Here is a 28,000-nt window from a genome sequence, read left to right on the forward strand (position 1 = left end):
GGACAGGGAGAGCTCTGCAATGTTGATTTATGACATTTGATGGCAACAAGATCATATTATATATCTATTTCATCAGGTAACATGAATACAAAGCTGGCGAGAGGTGGTTAGAATAGGATGGGGGGCCATGAGTCCGTGTAACCAATAGAGAGTCAGAGTCCCGAGTGTGGGAACAAACATAGTCTGTCCCACGGTTGGGTAAACAAGAAAGTTCATAGTCAACAAAGCATGCAGGAGTCATGTGTGGGCCTGGGAGGGCATAGGCCCACTCACCTGGGAATGAGTTTTTCCCCACAAAAATGCTTTATTACAGACAGAAATACAACTCAGTTTCATCAGCTGTCCGGGTGGTGGGTCTCAGATGATCCCGGCGGTGAAGAATGTGGAGATTCTGGGCTGGCGTGGTTACACAGTCTGCGGTTGTGAAGCCGATAGGACGTGCTGACAAATTCTCTAAAACGACAATATGGAGACTTTTTCCATTTTCTCCAGTTTTGCATTTAGCCTCCAGAACTTTCATTAATCGGTTTTCGGTGTGTGGTAGATTCTGCCAATTATCCTCAGTGATGTCTTAAAAATGTGTAGTTGATTGTGGTTGGTTAACTAGAGTTTCTCATTTAGATTATACTATATAGCACGTACTATCCTTTTTTTCAGTCTATTAATTTGTCATCACCAGGTGTCTATTGTGTAACATATAGTACGTTAATGAGGAGCACCATCCTCCTCCCTGGATGAGCCTCCACTGGCAAACTGAATGGTGGCTCAGTAATGTCGTGTACTTTTTTTTTCTCTGTTCCACTGCCAGGAGATCCTTTGGGAACAAACCACAACCAAATCCATACATTTCAGTTTGTAAGGATTAACACCCCGATATGTTACATGTTATATGTTACATGACCATACTGACCCACATTTTGAGTCTCATGTTGGGTCTATTAGACAGAACTGTTATAACTACCACTCTCGTTCCAACCACCTATAATTTACTTTCACTTTTCCAGTTGTGCATTTAGAGGGCTTGTTCATGGAGCTATTCGCTGACAATAATTTTCTGACATTCCACATACAAATGGAAACCCATGGAAACCCACATGTTCCATCTCAGCAGTTTGGTGACATCGGCTGCACACAGAGAACAGATCCACCTTTCAAGTCTGCAGTACATGGCCAGCAGTTTGTCATGCTGGGGACACAGCTTCTCCAGCTGCAGCTCCTTGACCACTACACCCACCAGAGTGTGCTTCTGTAACAGAGGGACATTCAGATGAGCTCTAAATTGAGACTGGCAGTAGGACCACTTACACTCCTGACAGCCTTTGCCTTCCTCCTGGACCCTACAAGAGTAAACATGTTGGGACTGGCGTACGGATAACCAAGAGTGCTGTTGAGTAGAGTCATCTTCCTCAGCTTCTCCATCTTTTCCAGCATTGAGTTCTTGGTCAGTGTGGGGCGCCTGCTGAACGTCTCCCGGCAGCAGGAAACCTCAGTGCTGCTGCTTCCAGTTTCATCCCTGCATTTGCTGATGCAGAAGTTGTGTCCACTTTAAAGAGTTGTACGGTCTGTCAGGGTGTTCAAACAGACTGGACAGCTGATCTGTTCCCTTTTCCACGGCTTAGAGGCAATTTTGTCAGAGTGAATTAAAAATAAAAAAAACTGTGGTTTATAACATCAGTTCAGCAAGAAGTTTAGCAACTGTAACGTTACCTTTCAGGAAATGCAGAAACTTGTAACAATCAGGAATCATGAACTAGTTTGTGACATACTGGAAACAAGGAGCACCTTCTGACACATGAGAATACAGAAGAATGCATGAGAATGCAGTTGCGCTGTGTAATCTTGGCTGGTGGTTGGTGTCATGGTAACTACTTACTCATTGTTTTTTAATGAGCACAAAGGATCTGTCTTTCCTCATCTGTAGTAAAAGCAGGAGTCCCAGTTTGAGTGGAACATACACTGACACTGTCTCCCCCTCGACCGCTTCTCCCCTTCTGTGTTGAAGCCCATGTAGATTAGTTGACGTTATGGTCGGGGAAGTAATACAATCCTAAATGTAGCCCCTCCCCCTATTATTCATGAGTGTGTACCAGTGTGCGAGAACCAACACACACAATGTGTGTATTAATTAAGACTGGGGCAGTACACTCCGACAGGAAGATCGGATAAATCCTTTCCCCTCTCATATGCCCTACATCCATCACCACCCCTAAAATAATGCTGGTCCTCTCCCTTAGTGGGTGTTAGATTATTTATTGGCATGGGGCCATGTGCATGTTTCCTCTGCTGAGAGTGATGGAGCAAAACTCAGCTGCTTCTTTTCTGGGAGGATTACGGTATTCTACTCTGTTCGGCTCTCTCCCTGTGGAGAGGAGGAGATAGAGCGAGGGAGAGAGGCAGAGATTACTGCAGATCCACCCGTTATTCTCTCCTATTTCCAGCCCCCTCTCCACTGAGGTAGAAGTATCCTGTCATTTCGCCCCTCCACTCCTCCATCTCTTGCTGGAATAATGTATCCATTCTTCCTTTTCATTTAATCCGATTTGATTCATTTGAATGATAGCAATTAATTAATGAACCTGCATGACAACACTGCATGAATACCTTCATCAGAGTTTGAGTGTATATATACGGTACATGTGACATACAGTTTGTATGTTTATGCATGTATGTTGTGTTTCGTAGTTCTGTAAGCAGACTGACTGACTAGAGACGGACACTCGCAGACCCTCCTCGTCTTCTTCAACATGCTGAGGAAGGGTTCGGAGTTGCTCCTGGCCACAGGAGGTGACAGGGAGGTGCTGCTCGATCTGGATTACGTGACGGGCAATCGGGGCGAACCCCAAAGCACAGACAGCTATGGGAGTCTGCAGAACGGGGGTTTCATCCCACCAAGATATGTAAGTGTCCCCCACTCCCTCCCTGATTTGGTCTCATCCTATTGCTGCTCTGATGATGACTTACCTAGAATGTTGAATGTTGCAGTGCATCTTGAATGGGGGTTAGTGCTGATTTGACTTCAAGCTTTCTCCTCATATAGTTGTATTGATGTCAATATGATCCCCCAAAAATATTGTCCCTAAAAACAGTGTTTTCATTTTGACAAAAATGTTATTTTATGGTGATTGAATCTAAAATCAATATTGCGAATAAAGCTTTTGTGCTGTTGCCTATTGCAATAGCTACAGCTCGTTCCAAATCAGTCACATTTTATTTGTCGAATACAACTGGTATAGACTTTACCGTGAAATGCTTGCTTAAGAGCCCTTCCCAGCAATGCAGAGTTTAAAAATAAGAATACAAATACAATAGTAACACGAGGACACAATTAGATTTCACTGTCATTACAGACATTTTTCTGTCCTATTTATTTATCTGATATGTAAATGGACGTTATATTGATATACATTATATAACGGAAATATTTTCAGCTTTCAGCTGCAGCGGCTTCTTCTGATGATAATGACGATGATGAGGATGACCCCATCTATATACACTGTGATAAAACGAGTAGCCGACCGGAACAACCACTAGGGGGGAACTACTTTAGAGATGGAAGAACCAAAATAGGTGCTTTTAGGCTTTCTGTATATCTATACAATATTACATTTGACTTTAAGTTGCTTGACTTGAATGTTTCCACCACAGCACTAAAATCACCTTTTTTCAAATAATTAAATAATTATGGTCTTCACTTTGGGCCTTAATCATTTGAATCAGGTGTGTTAGTGCAGGTCTGGAATAAAAGCCTGCACACCCAGTAGCTTTCCAGGAACAGAGTGGCAGATCCCTTGTAACAGACAGTATAAAGAACAAGCCACCAATCAAACTCTAACCTATGGCTTTGTCTGACTGATCCTGAATCAGACTTTGTTCTAGTATGGGAGGTGAAACCGAGAAAGCATCGCTCCAGATGGAGGGGCCAATCTGAGACCAGCGGTCCGGAGGAGGTCGGAGCCTGGGCAGAGGAGGGGAGCAGCAGGTCTGAGCGGAGAAAGGCTCAGCTGGCTCGATGGAGGAACAAATTCACCCAAAACCTGCAGAATGCCGGCATACTGCTGGAAAAGGTAATATAATATACACTACTAACTCACCTAGCTCCACAAGACTTAGTGGTTAGATCTAGTGTTTCTACTTTCCCAATAACAATCGTTCCTTCTTAATGCTAATGCTCTGTTGACAGTTTTACTGTTCAATCTAATAATGCTTATATGCTGCAGCACACTGTAACAAATAATTAATAATTTTGTGAATGTTCTGTAATGATTGATGTTTGGCACTAGGAGGAGACGGCGAGCGAGAAAAAAACCATCCATTATCTGAACCTGAGCGCCCCTTGGGATGTGTTGGTGTATTACGCAGAGGAGCTCATTCTGAGAGCACCCCTACAGGTCAGTGCTAACACTACACTTTACGACAGTGCAAAATACAGTAGTGCAAAATACGGTAAAACCGATACTACGGTGTGTGGAGTGTTACGGAGAATGTTGTTTTTGTGTCGCAGGCCCAACCGAACCCAAACTTCAACACTTCTGACCGGATCCTTCGGAAACTATACATTCCCAACCTCATGGCGGAGTCCTTGCCAAACAGGCCACTGGACTACTACACTTGTGCCTTTCGCAAGTCAAAGATGGAGAAGTGAGTCCCTACATCCCGGAAACTTCCTGATATCGGATTTGATTGCTAATCCTCAACAATTAGTTGAGCCACATTGCGTGCTGACCTTTATAAAAGACCCTGTTACTGTAAGTTGTAAATGACTACAGGTTTAACCTCGCTCTGTTTGTCACTTCTCAGGTTCCTCGGCTGTGAGAACCATGACACCTACTTTACTAACACACAGAGACACCGTATAGTGAGTGCATCCATTGACTTTCTGCATCTTTACCCATTTGTTGGATAATGATGGATGTACACCAGGAATAGATGGACATTCTGTACTGTATATAGGCCGACCTATATGTGGTCAAAAATGCTTTACTTCAGACTATGTCATTCTCATATGGCCAATTGGCTGTCCATGGCAGGTGTATGAGCTTCTGGCGAGAACGGTGTATGGCAAGAGGAAGAGAGCGGAGGTGGGCGTGGCTCGACTGCTCAACGAGGGGGCATACACTGCAGCGTTTCCCTTGCATGAGGTCAGAGACATTCTTAATGTACCGCCGCTAGGGCTGACAGCATTAGTTGACTGGTCGATAGGCTGTTGGTCGACCAAGATTTCTTCTTTCTTTCTTTTTTCTTTGCATGGTGCACAAGAATCCTGTCTAATTCACGCCTGTCTCAGTGGACTAATCCATTGCAGAGGCTACGGGGATGGCACAGTCCATCACTCTAAGACATGTGATAATGAAATTGTATATGGTTATATTATGTACAAATAATGGTACAACACTAATAAATCTAATATTATTTTAATGCGCTTTCTCCCGTTTGGGTACGGTCGCTGTCTGCGGTTCTGAAACAATCTTGCACTGTAGATTTGGCGCCTTTTCCTATGTTGCTATGTGCATAATAGCAAAATTAACACGCTTATTAGGATTGAGAACAATGTGGTGGAGGCAGGAGCAGCAGAGACGAGGAAACAACCGTAGCCTAATTGTCTTAGAAAATTGAGGCAGGAGGAATCTCCAACTTAAGTAGGTCTATAATCAGTAGCCTAACTGTTAAATGTGTCTGGCTTTATAAATAATCCATATATTGCTACAGAGATAAGGCAGATCTTGCTTCTGTTGCCTTCTGTGTTTGTTAAATAGCCTACTGATTTTGTGAGCACCAAGCCTCATGCAAAGGCAAAATGTCGGATCAAGCAATTTCACTCAGAGTGCAAGGGTTGAGGGAATAGGGAATTTTTCCTAAATAAATTAGGGATTTCGGTAACCAAACCTTTCAGTCAGAAACAAGTAAGTAACTAAATGGCTGAAATTATGTGGTGCCTTTTCGCTGCAGTAGGGAGGAGATCAAGACAACGTGGGCCAGTCACTCAGGCATTCGCTGGATTTTTTTTTTAACACAGTGTGACCATCGGGCTCTTTCTTGAGTCATTTGTGTGTCTTAATTATTAAATGAAACAGTGTGCTTAAAGCATCAGACAAGTTCGGTGTATATATAGTTGATTTTATACTAACACATAGGGTGTGTCTGTATACGGTGCATTCGGAAAGTATTCAGACCCCTTGACTTTTTCCACACGTTGTTACGTTAGCCTTATTCTAAAATTGATTAAATTGTTTCCCCTCATCAATCTAATCACAATACCCCATAATGACAAAGCAAAAAGAAGTTTAGACATTTTTGCAAATGTATTAAAAATAAAGAACTGAAATATTGCATTTACATAAGTATTCACACCCTTTACACAGTACTTTGATGAAGTACCTTTGGCAGCGATTACAGCCTCGAGTCTTCTTGGGTATAACGCTACAAGCTTGGCACACCTGTATTTGGAGAGTTTCTCCCATTCTTCTCTGCAGTTCCTCTCAAGCTCTGTCAGTTTGGATGAGGAGCGTCGCTGCAAAGCTATTTTCAGGTCTCTCCAGAGATGTTTGATCAGATTCAAGTCCGGCCTTCAAGTCCCAAAGCCACTCCTGTGTAGTCTTAGCTGTGTGCTTAGGAACGTTGTCCTGTTGGAAGGTGGACCTTGGCCCCAGCCTGGACCTGAGTGCTCTGGAGCAGGATTTCATCAAGGATCTCTCTGCACTTTGCTCCGTTCATCTTTCCCTCGACCATGATTAGTCTCCCAGTCCCTGCCACTGAAAAACTTCCCCACTTCCCCAGGTCTCCTCCAAATGTGACGCTTGTTCAGGCCCCAATTTCTTTTACAATAAAATAAAGTTACATCTTGGTTTCATCAAACCAGAGAACACAATCCTGTCTCAGAGAGCTACTGACAATTCTTTTGACTTCATGGCTTGGATTTTGCTCTGACCTGCATTGTCAACTGTGGGACCTTATATAGACAGGTGTGCGCCTTTTCAAATAATGTCCAATCAATTGAATTTACCACAGCTGAACTCCAATCAAGTTGTAGAAGCATCTCAATGATGATCAATGAAAACAGGATGCACCTGAGCTCAATTGCAAGTCTCATAGCAAAGGGTCTGAATATTTATGTAAATAAGGTATTTCTGTTATTTATTTTAAATACATTTACAAAAGTAAAAACTTTTTTCGCTTTGTTATTATGGGGTATTGTGTGTAGATGTATGTGTTTAATCTATTTTAGAATAAGGCTGTAACGTAACAAAATGCGGAAAAAGTCAACGGGTCTGAATACTTTCCGAATGCACTGTATATATGGAAAAATACATTTAAACAGATCAGGACGCTTCTCAGTCGACCACAATTTTTTTAGTCGGGGACAGCCATAACCGCCACACACAAAGACATCTGCCTAGTACACCAGTCTTTGTTAAATGTGTGTATGTACGTGTATGTTTGTTAGGGCCCCTTTGAGCTTCCAGAGTATGAGGTGCATCCAGATGAGCTGAACCAGAGGCAGGTCTTGTTCCAGTATTGGGCCCGCTGGTCTAAATGGTACAAGTACCAGCCACTTGACCACATCAGAGAATACTTTGGAGAGAAAATAGCCCTTTACTTTGCCTGGCTGGGTAAGCAGGATTCCTCATATAGTAAATCTGATACAGTACCAATATTTTGTTCTGTACTGCTTTTATGGTTATACTTTGGGGTGGGGGCGTTATGAAACTGAACACACATCAGAAAAATCTGAGATTTAGTGGCAAGCATCATACTTACGAAGACTTAGATGAAAGAGAGATCAATATCTTTTCACTTATGATATGTGGTCAATTGACCACAACAGTACAGTTTTGTGAGTTACCCCCATTGTATTGTTTGACATAGAGAGTTGTTGAGGAGGTTTTTGTCTCTCTGTTCCTCCTCTGTAGGGTTCTACACAGCCTGGCTGCTCCCAGCGGCGGTGGTGGGGGCCTTTGTCTTTGTGTCAGGGCTCATGTCCATGGGGACCAACACTCCTGCGTGAGTCCTGAAACTCCTTCACTTACAATGCTTTTCTAACAGATTCATTCCTTTGGCTGTAATCAAGGTTCATGGTTTGAAAACTGTACAGTATAGAGGTCAGATTATATATCTTTACTATGAATAGAGACGAAAAGCTGGATCAAAGTGATGTTGTACCAGTATAATTTATGCAACAGAGTGGCCTAGTGTAAGGCACAGTCTGCAAATGTCATGCAGGCTGCTCAGACATAATGCATTACCTACAAGAATCCTCTTCAGTGTACTCATGCAGCACTTAGTCTGTTGCATTGCTTCACTGTGCTGTGTGTGTTTGTATATGTGTGTTTGTGTGTATGTGCACATTTTACTATACTTGTGAGTACCAGAAGTCCTCACAAGAATAGCAAACCAACTAAAATTCAGAGAAGTGAGGACATTTTGCCTGTCCTCAATTCAAAATAAAAAGGCTATTTTAGGCTTAGCTGTTAGGGTTAAGGTTAGGATTAGGAGTTAGGATTAGGGGTTAAGGTTAGGGGTGTGTGTGTGCTTGCATACACTTGCATGTGTGCCCGTGTTCGTTTCTATGTGTGTTAGGGGGAGAAAAACATTTTGGTCAGTGTTTTCCATCTCAAATCTGTTTCCATGGCAAGATGCTGATAATTGCTTCCTCGGGTATCAGTGTTTGATGGCTTGGTGGTGAATCACAGAAGATTTACATTAAGAGCGAACATGGAGAAAGTGAGACTAAAGATGCCATAATAGAGAGAAGGAAGAATAGCATTGAGCCTCTTACAAGCCCACGGGCATTATTGTAAATCCTCCTGTTCATTGTGGATTAGTGCTATCAATCACTGTACTGTATAAAAGCCAGAGAGCTTTAGTCTCGGGTAATTTACTGTGTAGCAGGAAATCAAGGGATAATAATCTTTGCATTACATGCAAATGCAGACTGGGGTTGTGTCTGAAATTGCACTCTATCCATTATAGTACACTACTTAATAATAAAGTAGTGCACTACAGATTTCGGATCTTAACTTGATCACTATTTTTATGCAGAGAATTTTCCTGCTTTATCAGAAAATTCAAATGAGCCTTGTTTTTATTAACATTTGCATTTCTCTCTCTCTCAAGGGAGGTCGAGTCATTGGGATCAGGGCTTGCTATCAAAATAGTATTCTTTCTCACTCAAATATGCTTAGGTCCTATTACTTTTTTATCTGAAATGCAGCCATACACATCAACAACCGTTGTTTTATATAGCTTAATAACACAATATAGATATTGATCTCCACTAGGATACAACATAGAAGTGTCAAGTGTATCCTAACGTCATGAATTAACTTTCAAAATTGAGTTCAGTTATGGCCTGGGGTCTAGCGGTTAGGGTTGCTGTCTTCAGTGCGTACACATAGACCTACCATGTCAGCTTGGGTTCAATTCCGGCCAATGCCCTTCTGGCATAACTAACTAAATTCCTCCTACTGACTTACACATTTTCAATCAGTTGATTGACAGATATAGAACGATAACATTTCCTCCAGTGTGGATGCTCGCCCACGTTTTATAATTAGGCTATGTATCATTTGTTCATTTAGTTATGGTCTTTGGTGTGGATTAAAAGCCTGTATTGTGTGGCTTTAATATTTTATTTCATAAAGCTGTGATGTTAATCAAAATACCTTTTTGTCACATGCGCCGAATACAGCAGGAGTAGACCTTAACGTGAAATACTTACAAGCCCTTAACCAACAATGAAAGTATTTACTAAATAAACTAAAGTAAAACTTTTTTTTTAAGTAACACAATAAAATAACAGTAATGAGGCTATATACATGGGGTACCGGTACCGAGTGGGGGGAAGGGGGTCAATGCAAATAGTCCAGGTGCCCATTTGATTAGTTGTTCAGCAGACTTATGGCTTGGGGGTAGAAAATGTATTTTTGACCTAGACTTGGCGCTCCGGTACCGCTTGCCGTGTGGTAGCAGAGAGAACATTCTATGACTTCGGTTACTGGAGTCTTTGACCATTTTTGAGCCTTTCTCTGACACCGCCTAGTATATAGGTCCTGGATGACAGGAAGTTTGGCCCCAGTGATGTACTGAGCTGTACGCACTACCTTCTGTAGCACCTTACGGTCAGATGTCGAGCAGTTGCCGTACCAGGCGGTGATGCAACCGGTCAGGATTCTCTCGATGGTGCAGCTGTAGAAAGTTTTGAGGATCTGGGGACCCAAGCCAAATCTTTTCAGTCTCCTGAGGGGGAAAAGGCATTGATACTGTCATGGAAATTCTTACACAGGGACACTCAAAGTCAATCTTTAAAGAACAATCCTTCATTTGTCATTGCGCTGGAGAGGTTCCAACCAACTCAATGCACCATAGTACACTTCAATCAGGAGATCCCCCTGGGCAGTCCCAGCAGTTGTCTTCTATACGGCTATACACAGTTATATTTACATGATTTAGCATAATTAATCAATCATTACTATTTTGTTTCATTCATGTGACCGACCAATACTGGTTCATAACATGTGACAGACCAATACCTCACAAGGCTTTGTCTCTCTAAGCTGAGACCTTGAAACTGAGATATCTTTAGTTTTTGTTCTCAAAACAAGGTCTGGGCATACTGCCAAATTGCAGCTACTGATAGTGAGGATTTGTTTAGTCAGCCACTTGCATGAACACAGAAACTGGTTTATAGAAGAGCACATAAATTGAACACAGAAACTAGTTATAAGAAAAGCACAAACACAAAAAAATCTGTTACATTAGTTTGTTGGTGATGTGGACACCAAGGAACTTGAAACTCTCGACCCGCTCCACTACAGCCCCGTCCATCCTTTTCCTGTAGTCCACGATCATCTCCTTTGTCATGCTCACATTGAGGGAGAGGTTATTGTCCTGGTACCACACTGCCAGGTTTCTGACCTCCTCCCTATAGGCTGTCTCATTGTTGTCATTGTGTCGTCAGCAAACTTAATGATTGTGTTGAAGTCGTGCTTGACCACAAAGTCATGGGTGAACAGGGAGTATAGGAGGGTACTAAGCACGCACTCCTGAGGAGCCCCGGTGTTGAGGATCAGCGTGGCAGATGTGTGGTTACCTGCTGGATCCTGGAAGTCCAGTCAACAAAAAATGTAATGACGTATTTGCTTGCTATGTAAGGTTGATTTGATCTAATAGAAGTTTTGTAATGCTTAGGTTGTTACGAGTGTACTGATATAAGTATAACATGTGACATCCCAGCAACTTTTAGAAAAAACACTTTATATTGGAGTTGTCTTGAGATGCCTATGCATATTCATGGAATGAGGCTAAGAGCATCCCTCTCCATTGAATACAGGCGGTTGATATCAACAACCCTCATCGAAAATTGTGACCTGCCTTAGGTCACGATTTATGCTTGATCCGGAAATGTGGTCAGGAGGCTCCATACAGAGGGTGTCACGCTATTGCAGAGGGTCCGGAGGCTTGCGGTGGACCAAATCAAGTGAAGGAAGTTGTCAATTAAGTGAGTTTACGGGCTCAGGAGAGTCAACAGTCAAGAGCCATGCGTCCTCCGAAACACGACCCTGCCAAGCCGCACTGCTTCTTGAAACACTGCCTGCTTTACCTGGAATGCCAGCCGCACCAATGTGTTGGAGGAAACACCGTACAACTGGCGACCGTGTCAATGTGCATGCGCCCGGCCCACCACAGGAGTCGCTAGAGCGAGATGGGACAAGGACATCCCGGCTGACCAAACCCTCCCCTAACCCCGGCGACGCTGGGCCAATTGTACATCGCATCATGGGTCTCCCGGTCACGGCCGGCTGCGACACAGCCTGGGATCGAACCCAGATCTGTAGTGATGCCTATGCACTGCAGTGCCTTAGACCACTGCGCCACTTGGGAGGCCCCCCTTTTCCTCGATCCTGACTAGAATGATGGAGGTACCTTTCCAGAGATCTGTGCCTCCACACAATCTAGGAGCTTCACAGAGAATTCCTTTGACCTCATGGCTTGGTTTTTGCTGTGCGTGTCTTTCCAAATCATGTCCAATCAATTGAATTTACCAAAGGTGGACTCCAATGAGGTTGTAGAAACATCTCAATGATGTTGAGATGAGGTGCTTCTACGTCTGCATTGCTTGCTGTTTGGGGTTTTAGGCTGGGTTTCTGTATAGCACTTTGTGACATCGGCTGATGTAAAAAGAGCTTTAGAAATACATTTGATTGATTGAATTTACCACAGGTGAACTCCAATCAAGTTGTAGAAACATCTCAAGGATGATCAATGGAAACAGGATGCATTTGAGCTCAATTTCGAGTCTCATAGCAAAGTGTCTGAATACTTATGTAAATAAGTATTGATTGGGGCGGCAGGTAGCCTAGTGGTTAGAGCGTTGGTCCAGTAACCGAAAGGTTGCTGGATCGAATCGCTGAGCTGACAAGGCAAAAATCTGTCGTTCTGCTCCTGAACAAGGCAGTTAACCCACTGTTCCCCGGTAGGCCGTCTTTGTAAAAAATAATGTTTTTAACTGACTTGCCTTGTTAAATAAAGGATAAATATAACGTTTTTTTTATTTTAATTTTTTATTTTAATGTGCAAACATTTATAAAAACCTGTTTTTGCTTTGTCATTATGGGTTATTGTGTGTAGATTACTGAGGATATGTTTTTACTTAATCCATTTTATAATAAGGCTATAACATAACACAATTTGGAAAAGGGGAAGGGGTGTGAATACTTTCCGAATGCACTGTTTTAAGCCTTCCCCAAACCATAGCCCGCCCCTAACCTTAACTCCTCGGAATTAATGCCTAAACTGTTAACCTTTTGTGTTGTTTCTTTTTTAACCCTTTTTTAACCATGCGGAATTAACCCTGTAACCACGCAGAATTAATGTGTCAAAAATAGACATTCATCCATGAGTCAAAGGGGAGTGGGCCGGATTCGAACCCATGCCAACTCTGGCATATGTGTGTCGGGTAAACTGCTAGACCACACAGGCACAACTTCTTGCCTTGAACATATAAAGAAACGATTGATTAAAAAAATATATATATATTTTCCGTAACGAAAACAACATATACCCCCTCCAAATATATGTACATTTATTATAATCCACATAAGAATCCACATAAGAATCCACAAGAGATGCACTGCAGCCTGCACCTACCTTACATAAGGTTCAATGTAGGTATGGTACTGCATTGGATACAAACACTGCTTCCAGCTGCCCCCTGGCATCGATTCTAAATATTTTTTCAGGTATTAAAATCCTCCTGCTTTCCTCCTGCAACAAAAGGGGTCAAATTAAGATTCAACATCTGTATATAGGAAATAGGGTGCCATTTCAGACACAGCCTGGACTAAAAGTAGTGAAGTCTGTGTCTGTGATTGTGTGTCTGACTGTCCACAGCAAGGAGATCTGTAATAGTGGGGGCAGCTACCTGATGTGTCCTCTCTGTAAGACCTGCAAGCCCTGGAACATGTCTGATATCTGCCCCATGGCTAAGGTATTGTATGCTGGACATTTATAGTAACAAGGGGGTGTGAGTGACTGTTTGATGTGCCTATTGAAACCTCTATGCCTAATGTGTTGCTTTTATCACAATAATGAACGATCGTTATGAATAGCTTAGCCGTCCCACTATAATGAATCCATAAATGACAGGCCCATGTTGTGTGTATGTGTTGGCAGGTGGGCTACCTGTTTGACCACCCCGGGACAGTCTTCTTCAGTGTGTTCATGTCCTTTTGGGCTGTCACCTTCCTGGAGTACTGGAAACGCAAGATGGCCACCTTGGCTCACCACTGGGACTGCATGGACTTCCAGGAGGAAGAGGTCTGGATAATAGCCAATTCATTCATTTAAAATACTTTTCTTTCATAATTCTGTGATATGTGTTACCGTACATACTATAAAAACAGAGAATCAACAAAACTAAGTTGAGCCTCATATTTGACATATTTGTAAATTAACCCAGTTCTTGAGCAAGGGCACATCTTTATCCAGTTTTACTGTAGTATTGTTCACAGATATGGAGACTGCTTTGTTAACATATGCAGCGGTGGAAAAAGTATTCAATTATCATTAGAAAATGACTCAAGTAAAAGTGAAAAACTATACTGAACAAATATATAAATGCAACATGTAAAGTGTTGGTCCCATGTTTCATGAGCTGAATTAAAAGATCCCAGAGATGTTCCATACACTCAAAAAGCTTATTTCTTATTCACATGTGTGCTCGTCATCCTTACCAGGGTCTTGACCTGACTGCAGTTCAGCATTGTAGCCGACTTCGTAACCGATTTGCTGTTGTCGATGTTTTGGACAGAGTGCCCCATGGTGGTGGTGGGGTTATGGTATGGGCAGGAATAAGCTACGGACAACAGACACAATTGCATTTTGTCAATGGCAAATTGAATGCACATAGATATTTTCTGTAACGAGATCCTCCAAATATATGCACATTATTATAATCCCATTCATCTGCCGCCTGTCTCCTCATGTTTCAGCATGATAATGGTACTGCCATGTCACAAACATCTGTTCACAATTCCCCCTGAAAGCTGAAAATGTTTTCAGTTCTTGGCCTTTCCTACTCATCAGACATGTCACCCATTGAGCATGTTTGGGAAATACCTTTTCAGACAAAGCCTGGACAGCGTGTTCTAGTTCCCACCATTATCCAGAAACTGTCCACAGCCATTGAAGTGGGGGCAGACAACATTCCACAGGCCACAAGCCCTGGAACATGCCTGATCAACTGTATGCAAAGCAGATGTATGCTGGACATTTATAGTATACTGACTGGTTTTCTGATTGATGTGCCTTTGACTTTCATTTTTTTGCTTTTATCACAATAATGAACGAGCAGATGCATATCTTAGCCGTCCCACTATAATGAATCCATAGATGACAGGCCTAATGAATTTATTTCAATGTGTTGGCAGGTTCCTTTTGACCACCCCGACAGTTAAATCTTTTCAGTGTGCTTGTGTTTTATTTTTGTTCAGTGTACTGTATGTACTTCAGTCAAAGTCTAAAAGTATTTATTTTTAAATATACTTAAGTATCAAAGGTAAATGCAATTGCTACAATATACTTAGGAACCAAAAGTATAAATCATTTCACATTAGTGAGTCCGCCAGATCAGAGATAGTAGGGATAACCAGGGATGTTCTCTTGCCAGCGTGGAAAAAGTACCATTTCCTTAGAAAATGATCCTGCTAAGCATTCTAAATGTAACGAGTACTTTTGTGTCAGGGAAAATGTATGGAGTCAAAAGTACATTATTTTCTTTGGGAATATAGTGGAGTAAAAGTCAAAGTTGGCAAAAATATAAATAGTCAAGTATAGATACAAAAAAAAACTACTTAAGTACTTTCACCACCGAACATATGTCCCCCATTGGTGTGTGTGTGTACCTAGGAGCGTCCGCGGCCTGAGTTTGCGGCCATGGCTCCTTCTATAGAGTACAACCCAGTGACGGGAGTGAAAGAGCCCTACTTCCCAGAGAGGGCCCGGCTGTCTCGCATGCTCACTGGCTCTATGGTCATCATCATCATGGTAAGACACTCAGTTTTACACACAAGTGTGTAAATAAGGTGTAGTTGGACTAATAATTGTCGTATTCTCCTCACTCCTCTTTTTTCTTTCTACCCCTGTCCCTAGCTGTGTGTGGTTATGATTTTCCTGGTGTCAGTGATTATGTACCGTGGAATAGTGAGTGTGATGATGTACCGCACAGGCAGTTTTGTGCTGCGCACTCAGGTACAGTACAATACTCTCTGCTCTGATAAATACAGCTGCTGACACTGGGTCAGAATACCCTTCAAAACACCTGATAATGGCTGACATCCTGCATTTAGCTAATGCTAGCAGATGCTGTACATTAGCTTGGAGTGATACATAATCTTGGATACATTAGCTTAGGTTTTCTCTGTGTGTGTGTGTGCGTGTGTGTGTGTGTGCGTGCGTGCGTGCGTGTGTGTGTGTGTGATCCCTCAGGCAGGGAACATTGCTAATATCTCCAGCAGTATGGTGAATCTGGCCCTGATTCTGCTGATGGGGCAGGTCTATACTGCGTTGGCACTGCAGCTCACTAAATGGGGTAAGAACATGACCCTCAGACACCTCCCCCTCTGCTTCAGCCAATACACTTCCACGTAATACATCTACCCACAGGGAAATCCACTTCCTTGGACTTAGATTAAGCGTCTACATCAATCACAGTGGCCTAAAATAATAAACATTGTCTATCAGATAAGCGTGAAGACCATTTAAGCACCAGGTAGTATATTGAAAGTGGTGGTGTCATTACAGTACAGCATATGTATTTGGATACCTGTAAAGTACATTTAATGCATAATATTACCCTCAAAGATTTTTCTCTTACTTTCATGGATTCATATTTGTTTAAAGATTTTTTTTTATTGTTTGATTTATTTGTTTTGGGATGTTTGGACAGAGATGCACAGAACACAGACCCAGTACGAAGATGCATTTACCTTCAAGGTGTTTGTATTCCAGTTTGTCAACTTCTACTCCTCCCCCTTCTATGTGGCATTCTTCAAGGGAAGGTGAGAATAGAAGGTAGTGTTTATTGTTAGATGATGCAACAGGTATCTGGCTGGTTTGAAAACCCTATTCTATTGGCAGGTTTGTGGGTTATCCTGGACACTATGGTACCTTGCTTGGCATGAGAAATGAAGATGTAAGTTTTCAGAAATTACAACCCATTTTGCATACAAAGAGCCATGTTCTCATACAGACATTTTCATGTTACCTGATGTAAGTGTGTACCAGTATATTGATGTTATGCATTTCTGTGTGTGTCTACTTTGCGCGTGTGTGTGTTTCAGTGTGGTCCAGGGGGTTGTCTCATTGAACTGGCTGAGCAGCTCTTCATCATCATGGTGGGGAAACAGCTCATCAGCAATGTTCAGGAGTTTGTTATCCCGTATGTTTCCTTCCTGACTATCCTACTTCTAACTCTGGGGCGAATCCTAACTTCCACTTAAAGATGAACTATGTAGAAATCACTTAATAATTCTATTAATTTCAGTTTATGTGACAAAACAAGCAAGTATAGTGTAGAGCAGTGCAAGGCTGTCAAAGGTACGCCAAATACAAATGTGATTCACATTTTTTTTTTTATGATTTTCTTCACATTTTCAAACAGTCCATTCATATTTTCCAACGGAGCTATACATTTGGGTGAGGTTTTTTTTCTTTTTCTTTTTTTAATTGAGAGACAAGCTTAAAGTTTTCTTTACTGACCATAATTTTCACTTGTCTGACTGCTTGCATGATGACGGGTTTCTCACACGACCTGCCCATATGGGTGATGTTTTTTCTCACCTGAATGATCTGAATCTAGGATTACTACAACTATATTCAATGTGCGGGACAAAATTGAGGCTATGATTAGGAAGTTGGAGCTCTTTTCTGTCTGCATTAACAAGGACAACACACAGGTCTTTCCATCATTGTATGATTTTTGTGTGCAAATGAACTCAAGCTCACGGACAATGTCAAATGTGATATAGCGAAGCACCTGAGTGAGCTGGGTGCGCAATTACGCAGGTACTTTCCCGAAACGGATGACACAAACAACTGGATTCGTTATCCCTTTCATGTCCTGCGTCCAGTCCACTTACCGATATCTGAATAAGAGAGTCTTATCGAAATTGCAACAAGCGGTTCTGTGAAAATTGAATTTAATCAGAAGCCATTGCCAGATTTCTGGATAGGGCTGCGCTCAGAGTTTCATCATTGATCTATACATAGAACAGATCAAGCGCTTCTTAGACTTGTGTTCAATGCGAATGACAGATCTATAACACACATTTCTATGTTAATTTGATCACGCCACCCAAAAAGTAACATACTGCAGCTTTGTGTCAAATGTTCCATTAGTCTACTATTGACATCAATCCATGACTCAGTGAACATTTGGAAGTTATGACTATGTCATCCTTCGTATAACTTTTTGGCCATGAAAGTATTATGTTTTTGGGAGCACAATCTGCTTTGCTTTAGCCAACCCTTTTGTTGTCCATTCACACACCTTTACTTTTTCCATATTAGGTTGTGTTACAGCCTGAATTTAAAATGGATTACATTTAGATGTTTTTGTCACTGACCTAAGCACAATATCCTATAATGTCAAAATGGTATTATGTTGTTAGACATTTTTACAAATGAATTCAAAATGGAAAGCTGAACTGTCTTGAGTCAATATGTATTCAACGCCTTTGTTATGGCAAGTCTAAATAAGTTCAGGAGTAAATATTTGCTTAACAAGTCAACAAGTTGCATGGACTCACTCTGTGTGCAATAATACTGTTTAACATGATTTTTGAATTCCTTCTGTTCTGAACAAATAGAGTAAAAACTCAAACAGATGACAAGAAAAAGCTCAAACCAAGTTTATTCAACCCACTAGGTGCTATAGTTGCAGAGACACATACAAGTCACACAAGCATACTGTATATTCATACTTTCTGACTAGGCGGAGTCACCTTATATGACTAGGATAGAAATATGTCTATGTTACTAGGCAAGAACGAACACTCTGTTCCTCTCATTGGTATTGTCATGGGCATGTAAGTGTGTGTGGACTGTAGATAAAGGGTTGTTATAGCGGGCCTCTCTGGCCCCCCTCCCAGAGGTTTCTTCTCTCTTCAACTGTTGACCTTATCTTGAGTTGAGTACCACATCCCTCCTGGTACTAATTTCCCCGAAACCGGCCTGCCTTATCAGGAACTGACTAGATTGTTGCTCTTTACCTCCTTCCTTAGGAATTTAAAATTCAACATTAAGATGTTTTGGAAAATTGCCTCTTGTCTCACCCAGTAACTTTCCATACAAAAAGTTCCTATTCACCCTTAAACGTAATCAGTAAGTTATAATATGGTGACAGGAATAAGTATATTTCAAGTTAGAATCCAACACTACATCTCTGTACCCCAGACATACAATTATCTGTAAGGTCCATCAGTTGAGCAGTGATTTTCAAGCACAGATTCAGCCACAAAGACCAGGGAGGTTTTCCAATGTCTCGCAAAGAAAGGCACCTATTGGTAGATAGGTCTATTTTTTTTAAAGCAGACAATTAATATCCCTTTGAGCATGGTGAAGTTATTAATTACCCTTTGGATGGTGTATCAATACACCCAGTCACTACAAATATGCAGGCGTCCTTTCAACTCCGTTGCCGGAGAGGAAGCAAACTGCTCAGGGATTTCACCATGAGGCCAATGTTGACTTTAAAACAATTACAGAGTTTAATGGCTGTGATAGGATTAAACTGAGGATGGATCAACAACATTGCAAAACACGCATCCTGTTTGCAACAAGGCACTAAAGTAAATTCTGCAAAAAATGTGGCAAAGACATTTAACTTTTTGTCCGGAATACAAAGTGTTATATTTGGGGCAAACCCAGTACAAGACATTACTGAGTACCACTCTCCATATTTTTAAGCATAATGTTGGCTGCATCATGTTATAGGTATGCTTGTAATCATTAAGGACTGTGGAGTTTTGCAGAATGAAAAAGAAACGGAATGGAGCTAAGCACAGGCAAAATCCTAGAGGAAAACCTGGTTCAGTTTGCTTTCCACCAAACACTGGGAGATTAATTCACCATTTAGCAAGACAGTAACCTAAAACACAAAGCCAAATCTACGCTGGTGTTGCTTACTAAGAAGACAGTAAATATTCCTGAGTGGCCGAGTTACAGTTTTGACCTAAATCGGCTTAAAAATTCATTTGAACCCCTTTTTCTCCCCAATTTCAATCTTGTCTCATCGCTACAGTTCCCCAAACGGGCTCGGGAGGCGAAGGTCGAGTCATGCGTCCTCCGAAACATGACACGCCAAACCACGCTTCTTAACACCCGCCCACTTAACCTGGAAGCCAGCCGCACCAATGTGTCGGAAGAAACACAATTCACCTGATGATTGAGGTCAGCCTGTAGTATACTGTACTGCAGTATTGGCCCAGCCAGCAAATGAGCCATTGTGGTGGTGCTGAGAAATGCTCTCTCTATTTAAATTGTTTTTACACCCTTGCTCATTCTCTCCTCTCTTCTCCTCCCTCTCCTCCTTTCCTCCTCTCCTTAGTAAGGTGAAGGCATGGCAACAGAAGAGGGCGCTGAATAAGGTGCGGGGAACGCAGAACTCCCAGGAGCCTCGGCGGTGGGAGGAGGACTATCAGCTGGTGGAGTGCGAGGGCCTGTTTGAGGAGTACCTCGAGATCGGTAAGACAACAACCACACTCTGAGACTCTCAGAATATATTCCTTATGGATTCAGTGGATTTTTATTGCATACATGCAAATACAATATTTGAAGGCTAAAAGTTAATGAATTACATAAAGTGTAAATCCATCAAGTTAGTAGAACTCAAAACTCAGGGATTTCACCGTTCCGGGACACAAACAAACAAAGAACAAACACAAATCGGTTTGCATACATAAAAATTTGTGAATCTTGCTGTATCAATAGTGCATGACTTTTTTGTTCTTTCAAGTGGATATTGTTAGTGTATTGTCAATGCATTACTTTCTTATATTATCATAAGAATAAAGAAAAATCCCTCCCGTCAACTCCCCCCACCCTTATCCCTCGACTTCCTCAGTAGAGTTGCTAACTTATGACCTTCTCCATTCGTCCACAGTGCTCCAGTTTGGCTTCATCACAATCTTCGTGGCTGCGTTCCCCCTGGCACCGCTCTTTGCCCTACTCAACAACTGGGCCGAGGTGCGCCTGGACGCCCACAAGTTTGTGTGTGAGTACCGGCGGCCTGTGGCCGAGCGCGCTCAGAACATCGGCGTGTGGTTTAACATCCTGGAGGCCCTGTCGCACCTGTCCGTCATCGTCAACGTGAGTCGCACAGTGGTGCTCTCATCATTACCCGTGTGCTGTATTTATTTATTTTTAAACACCTGGTCTGAAAACATCTGATAAACTTTGATTTTGTAATGTCACTTTAAGCAGTATATTAAAAGGATTCTAATATTATTATGTCGAGTTTTTATCATTTGTGTTCATTTTAATTTACTGTACCATAAAATAATTTTGTATGTCATACTACCCCTTTCAGGCTTTCTTGATCGCCTTCACGTCGGATTTCTTACCACGACTGCTCTACCAGTACAAGTTTGACAACGATCTGAACGGATATGTTAATTTCACTCTGGCCTATGCTCCTCCCAGCTACACCAGCCATCCCATGTGCAGGTAACTGTGATCATAAATACACACTGGAACATAATATAGTAGATATAGTATAGCTGTTGTACATACTTAAAGGCATGGTTCAGTGAAATGACATGTTTAGATATGTGATTCCATCGCTTGGCAGCAGTCTATGGGAAAGGAGTGACTGCAATCCACATTTTGGTGTTGTTAAAGGGATAGTGCGAGAGTTTTGCAATTAAGCCCTTTATCTACATCAGGGATGGGCATTTTTGATGGGGTGGGGGCCACAAAAAAATCTGAGCTCATCATGAGGGGCCACAGTGGCTCGCGGGTCTGTGTACCCAAATACATCCCCACCTTGCGAGTGTGATTGTGGAGGCCAGGTCATCTGTTGCAGCACTCTCCTTCTTGGTCAAATATCCCTTAAACAGCCCGGAGGTGTGTTTTGGGTCATTGTCCTGTTGAAAAACAAATTATAGTCCCACTAAGTGCAAACCAGATGGGATGGCGTATCGCTGCAGAATGCTGTGGTAGCCATTCTGGTTAAGTGTGCCTTGATATCCAAATAAATCACAAGAAAGTGTCATTGGCAAAGCACCTCCACACCATCACACCTCCTCCTCCATGCTTCAAGGTGGGATCCACACATGCGGAGATCATCCATTCACCTACTCTGCGTCTCACAAAGACATGGCAGATGGAACCAAAAATCTCCCATTTTGACTCATCAGACCAGAGGACAGATTTCCACTGGTCTAAAGTACATTGCTCATGTTTCTTGGCCCAAGCAAGTTTCTTCTTCTTATTGGTGTCCTTTAGTAGTGGTTTCTTTGCAGCAATTTGACCATTAAGGCCTGATTCATGCAGTCTCCTCTGAACAGTTGATGTTGAGATGTGTCTGTTACTTGAACTCTGTGAAGCATTTATTTGGGCTGCAATCTGAGGTGCAGTTAATTGCCCATTTCTGAGGCTGGTAACTCTAATAAACTTATCCTCTGCAGCAGAGGTAAATCTGGGTCTTCCTATCCTGTAGCGGGCCTCATGAGAGCTTGTTTCATCATAGCACATGATTGTTTTTGCGACTGCACTTGAAACTTTCAAAGTTCTTGAAATGTTCTGCATTGACTGACCTTCATGTCTTAAAGTAATGATGGACTGTCGTTTCGCATTGCTTATTTGAGCTGTTCTTGCGATGATATTGACTTGCTATTTTATCAAATAGGGCTATCTTCTGTATACCAACCCTACCTTGTCACAACACAACTGATTGGCTCAAATGCATTAAGAAGGAAAGAAATTCCACAAATGAACTTTTAACAATGCACACCTGTTAATTTAAATGCATTCCAGGTGACAACCTAGAAGGCCAGCATCCCAGAGTTGCCTCTTCACTATTGACGTTGAGACTGGTGTTTTGCGGGTACTATTTAATGAAGCTTCCAGTTGAGGACTTGTGAGGCATCTGTTTCTCAAACTAGACACTCTAATGTACTTGTCCTCTTGCTCAGTTGTGCACTGGGGCCTCCCACTCCTCTTTCTATTCTGGTTAGAGCCAGTTTGCGCTGTTCTGTGAAGGGAGTAGCAGACAGCGTTGTACAAGGTCTTCAGGTTCTTGGCAATTTCTTGCATGGAATAGCCTTCATTTCTCAGAACAAGAATAGACTGACAAGTTTCAGAAGAAAGGTATTTGTTTCTGGCCATTTTGAGCCTGTAATCGAACCCACAAATGCTGATGCTCCAGATACTCACTAGTCTAAAGAAGGCCAGTATTATTGCTTCTTTAATCAGACCACAGTTTTCAGCTGTGCTAACATAATTGAAAAAGGGGTTTCTAATGATCAATTAGTCTCTTAAAATTATACGCTTGGATTAGATAACACAACGTGCTAACACAACGTGCCATATATATGTATATATATGTGTGTATATATATGTGTGTATATATATATGTGTATATGTATATACAGTGGGGCAAAAAAGTATTTAGTCAGCCACCAATTGTGCAAGTTCTCCCACTGAAAAAGATGAGAGAGGCCTGTAATTTTCATCATAGATACACTTCAACTATGACAGACAAAATGAGAAGAAAAAAATCCAGAAAATCACATTGTAGGATTTTTTATGAATTTATTTGCAAATTATGGTGGAAAATAAGTATGTATGTGTATGTATATATATGTGTGTGTAAGACGTGCACCAACCAGTCTCTCAACCGCAGACCACATATAACCATGCCAGTCCAGAACCTCCACATCCCGCTTCTTCATCTGTGGGATCGTCTGAGACCAGCCACACAGACAGCTGGGTTTGCACAACTGAAGAATTTCTGCACAAATTGTCAGAAACCGTTTCAGGGAAGTTCATCTGCATGCTCGTTGTCCTCACCACCACTTGACCTGACTGCTATTTGGTGTCGTAACCGACTTCTGTGGGCAAATGCTCACCTTTGACTGCCACTGACACGCTGGAGAAGTGTGCACTTCACAAATGAATCCTGGTTTCAACTATACCGGGCAGATGGCGTGTATGGCGTCGTGTGGGCGATCAGTTTGCTGATGTCGACGTTGTGAACAGAGTGCGGTTATAGTTTGGGCAGGCATAAGCTACGGACGACAAACACAATTGCATTTTATCAATGGCAATTTGAATGCACGGAGATACCGTGACGAGATCCTAAGGCCCATTGTCGTGCCATTCATCCATCGCTATCACTTCCATGTTTCAGCATGATAATGCACGGCCCCATATCTGTACACAATTCCTGGAAGCTGATAATGTCCCAGTTCTTCCATGGCCTGCATACTCACCAGACATGTAACCCATTGAGCATGTTTGGGATGCTCTGGATCGAAGTGAACAACAGCCATTGATGAGAAGTGGGACAACATTCCACAGGCCACAATCAACAGCCTGATCAACTCTATGCGGAGGAGATGTGTCACACTACATGAGGCAAATGGTGGTCACACCAGATACTGACTGGTTTTCTGATCCACCTTGCATATCTGTTATCCCAGTCATGTGAAATCCATAGATTAGGGCCTAATGAATTTATTTCAATTGACTGATTTCCTTATATAGGCTGTAACTCGGTAAAATGTTTGAAATTGTTGCGTGTTGCGTTTATATTTTTGTTCAGTGAGTATACCAAGCATTAGGAACACCTTCCTAATTTTGAGTTGCACCCTCCATTTTGCCCTCAGAACAGCCTCAATTTGTCGGGGCATGGACTCTACAAGGTGTCGAAAGCGTTCCACAGGGATTCTGGCCTATGTTGACTCCAATGCTTCCCACCGGTGTCAAGTTAGCTGGATGTCTATTGGGTGGTGGACCATTCTTGATACACACGGGAAACTATTGACTGTAAAACCCCCACCAGCATTGCAGTTATTGACACAAACTGGTGCACCTGGCACCTACTACCATACCCCGTTCAAAGGCACTTAAATATTTTGTCTTGCCCATTCAGCCTCTGAATGCCACACATACACAATCCATATCTCAATTGTCTCAAGGCTTAAAAATCCTTATTTATCCTGTCTTCTCCTCTTCATCTACACTGATTTGAAGTGGATTTAACAAGTGACATCAATAAGCTTTCACCTGGATTCACTTGGTCAGTCTGTGTCAGTTGTTTTTTTCGTGTTTTGTATACTCAGTGTATATAAAATATATTACTTTATTTGTAAAATGTATCTGCAGGCCTACAACAATGGCGTCCCTCGGGGCCTCCAGTTGCCCATCCCTGATCTTTGGCTTAATTGCCAAAATTTTGCTCTATCCCTTTGTCGTGTCTTTGCTATGCCGGATTAAGTGATATGACATGCTATTCTATAAAATAATTTCTCTGTAATTAATATTACCTGATTGAACTAATCATGTAAATGTAATTAACTAGGATGTCGGGCCACCACAAAATAATGTTTATAGAGCTGTTATCTTCCGAATTAACTCTTACAGACCTAGTAATCTTTTACATCAGTAGCAGTCAATTGTTAATCGTCACCTTATTCAGTCTCATCTGAACATCGTAGGATTCTTGGTTATCTTCACGAACCCTGGCTAACAAGTTGAATCAGCAATACAAATTTTTCTTTATTATTTATTTACTAAATACCTAAAAAGTCACACAGAATTACATAAACACAGGATGGATCATACATTGATTACTAATTATGTCATACATGAAAAACGTCCCTGGTGGACGGAGCCAAAATGACGGCTGGTTACACAAAGGAAAGGGGGTTGGGTTTGAATGAAAGCGCGGGGAGACTGAGGAACAAAAGGTTCTGTGTCTCTATCAGACCTTAGGAAGCTATGCTATCGTAAATACAGAATCTTATGCATTCTAAATAACCGCCCATTTGGAAAAGAAAAATGCAATAAATATTTACTCTGAGCTGTGATTCGATCGGTTGGTCGTAGATGGAAGGCCGGGTTGTCCTTTGAAGAATGTCTGGTGGTAGAACGGATACTTGGTAGTACCGTCATCGTGTGGTAAAATGGCTACTTTGTCCGTCCTTTCCTAGCCCACGTTTACAGCTGCTGTTGCTAACGCAACGGCTAGGAGGTATTACTTCTTTAGTGAATAAAAGTTAAAAGTTCATACCAAGTTGCCATGCTATATGCTCATGCTGTATTCTGGCTGGTATCGTCGAAATTCATCCTTCCAGCGTGTAGATCGTCACCTTCACGTTGAGATTCGATGCTAATTTCGTTAAGTTCTTGTTGTTCAACCAGAGCTCACGCTGAGGTTGGCTTAGTTCTGTAGGTGTTCTTGTCCTTTTAACGCAGGGACCGCAAGTCCTCACGTCCTTGGAACAGAAAGTAGTATTTTTGTCAACAGGCTTATATCGTGGTGAAGAGAAGGGCGTGTTTCATAGTTTACAACCAATGTCTGTTCACTTGGGCGGGGCCTCTGAGTGAGCAGAGTTTACTCTATGACAAACCTTTCTCTCATTAAGAAACTAAAATTACATTTAATCTTTTCACAAATAGTTTCCTATTTAAACATTTAAATTGCACAACAATTCCATGTGAATCTGATAACTAGAATGTGTAGACTTTCCAAGATACAGTTTATGCCATACTATCATTAGTAGTAATGTCTCAGACAACAACTGATCTGACATCATATTCATTAAGTACCAATGCATATTTTCAACTGGGTGGATTATCGAAATATGGTTCTGTTTCCCACCTTTTGATGTTACCAGACTCTGGATGTTAACAAAGGCTTTCCAATAATCAACTCTATAAAGTAGAGAGAGGGAAAAGGGGAAAGCTATTTATGGGGGTCATTAACCTCCCCCAACAGGCCAACATCATGACACCTTTAAACTAGCCAACTGCTAACAAATGCTATAGGCATTTTTATACCAAAACTCCATGAAAGTCAAATTCTCCGGTTTTAGCATGTTTTAAATGTCATGCCCAAGTCTGTCCAGTAGAGGGCACAATTGATGTTGGCAACCCTGTTCTGTTGTTACCCTGACTGTGTGCTCTATTGTCTGTAGATATAAAGCCTTTAGGGACAACAATGGAAATTACACTCTGATTTACTGGGAACTCCTGGCTGTGAGGTTAGGCTTCATCATCGCTTTTGAGGTATGCAAGGATCTGCCTGCCTGCCTGCCTGCCTGCCTGCCTGCCTGCCTGCCTGCCTGCCTGCCTGTCTGTCTGTCTGTCTGTCTGTCTGTCTGTCTGTGCCATGTCCACCTTTCTATACATTACTTGTCTTGTCCTGTTCTTACCCCCTTATCTACTACCTGTGTATGTTATTGTGTACCTTTGATCATTTGAAGCTTGCTTGCTCCCTACTAATCTTTGCCTCTCCATCCTCACATGGTATTTTACTCTTTAATATTTTATCACCTTAACTCTGTTGATACTGCTCTTCTCAGAATCCCTCTACTTCCACTGAGGTTTCTCTGTAATTTCACCCTTGGTCCTCTTTTCCATCTCTGTCTCTCTCTCTCTATTCTCTACCTTCCTGTCACCGCTAATGTGTGCTATTTTTCCCTCCCTCCCTCTCTTCAGCATGTGGTGTTCATTGTCCTGCGAGCGATAGACTGGATGGTGCCGGACGTCCCTGAGTCTCTGGGGCTGAAGGTGAAGAGGGAGCGCTACCTGGCCAAGCAGGCCCTGGCAGACAACCAGGAGGCCCTGTTGGTGAGTCATCGAGGTTCGGCCTCCAGCCAAGGTTAGTGGAACACAGCGATGCTCACACACCCTCACCACACACACACACACATTGTGCTGGTCAGGTCGTTATTGCAAAAGAGAATGTGTTGTAATTTGTCATGACTTTCCTGGGTAAATAACTGCACAAAACACAGACAGGCACACTCACACACACCCACTGCAAGCCACTATTGGCCCCACCTCCTCCACTTTCATGCTGTATCATTGACCTACCAAAGAAGCAATGCAAAGTCATCTGCTTGTTATGACTCTGATATGTCCTGGATCCCTTAAAAGGCTTCCTGTTTTGTCTCCTTTCCATCATGACCGGTGATAAACGTACACTTAATGGGTTTCCACCACCTTGCCATTTTAACCTGTCCAAGGCCTTTCAAATCAATGGTCATCAGGAGAGCTGATCGTGGACTACAGGAAAAGGCGGGCCTGTTCGGCCCCCATTAACATCGACGGGGCTGTAGTGGAGCGAGTCGAGAGTTTCAAGTTCCTTGGTGTCCACATCACCAACGAACTATCATGGTCCAAACACACCAAGTCAGTCGTGAAGAGGGCACGACAACACCTTTTCCCCCTCAGGAGACTTGAAGAGATTTGGCATGGGTCCCAAGATCCTCAAAAA

General features: G+C 42.2%; 1 protein-coding gene across 4 annotated transcripts in view; it reads left to right on the forward strand.

The window, feature by feature from the left end:
* Positions 1 to 28,000, forward strand: part of LOC115132617 (pleckstrin homology domain-containing family M member 2-like) — an 89,294-nt gene that overhangs the window by 56,456 nt on the left and 4,838 nt on the right. Inside the window, exons 2-23 of one of the 4 annotated variants that reach the window (XM_065020759.1) lie at positions 2,683 to 2,897; positions 3,429 to 3,567; positions 3,865 to 4,064; positions 4,281 to 4,388; positions 4,502 to 4,638; positions 4,798 to 4,855; positions 5,028 to 5,138; positions 7,442 to 7,607; positions 7,908 to 7,998; positions 13,387 to 13,483; positions 13,669 to 13,812; positions 15,403 to 15,540; positions 15,646 to 15,744; positions 15,982 to 16,084; positions 16,442 to 16,553; positions 16,633 to 16,687; positions 16,836 to 16,933; positions 20,102 to 20,238; positions 20,657 to 20,862; positions 21,083 to 21,219; positions 26,697 to 26,787; positions 27,220 to 27,382. In XM_065020759.1, coding sequence (XP_064876831.1) covers positions 2,745 to 2,897; positions 3,429 to 3,567; positions 3,865 to 4,064; positions 4,281 to 4,388; positions 4,502 to 4,638; positions 4,798 to 4,855; positions 5,028 to 5,138; positions 7,442 to 7,607; positions 7,908 to 7,998; positions 13,387 to 13,483; positions 13,669 to 13,812; positions 15,403 to 15,540; positions 15,646 to 15,744; positions 15,982 to 16,084; positions 16,442 to 16,553; positions 16,633 to 16,687; positions 16,836 to 16,933; positions 20,102 to 20,238; positions 20,657 to 20,862; positions 21,083 to 21,219; positions 26,697 to 26,787; positions 27,220 to 27,382 — 2,743 coding nt within the window. In that variant the 5' untranslated portion in view covers positions 2,683 to 2,744. Of the gene's footprint in view, positions 1 to 2,682; positions 2,898 to 3,428; positions 3,568 to 3,864; positions 4,065 to 4,280; positions 4,389 to 4,501; positions 4,639 to 4,797; positions 4,856 to 5,027; positions 5,139 to 7,441; positions 7,608 to 7,907; positions 7,999 to 13,386; positions 13,484 to 13,668; positions 13,813 to 15,402; positions 15,541 to 15,645; positions 15,745 to 15,981; positions 16,085 to 16,441; positions 16,554 to 16,632; positions 16,688 to 16,835; positions 16,934 to 20,101; positions 20,239 to 20,656; positions 20,863 to 21,082; positions 21,220 to 26,696; positions 26,788 to 27,219; positions 27,843 to 28,000 lie in introns of those variants that run through there. The other 3 variants (XM_065020761.1, XM_065020760.1, XM_065020758.1) reach the window with 3 other exon arrangements.

The sequence above is a fragment of the Oncorhynchus nerka genome, linkage group LG7, assembly GCF_034236695.1.
Source record: "Oncorhynchus nerka isolate Pitt River linkage group LG7, Oner_Uvic_2.0, whole genome shotgun sequence".
NCBI lineage: Eukaryota > Metazoa > Chordata > Actinopteri > Salmoniformes > Salmonidae > Oncorhynchus > Oncorhynchus nerka.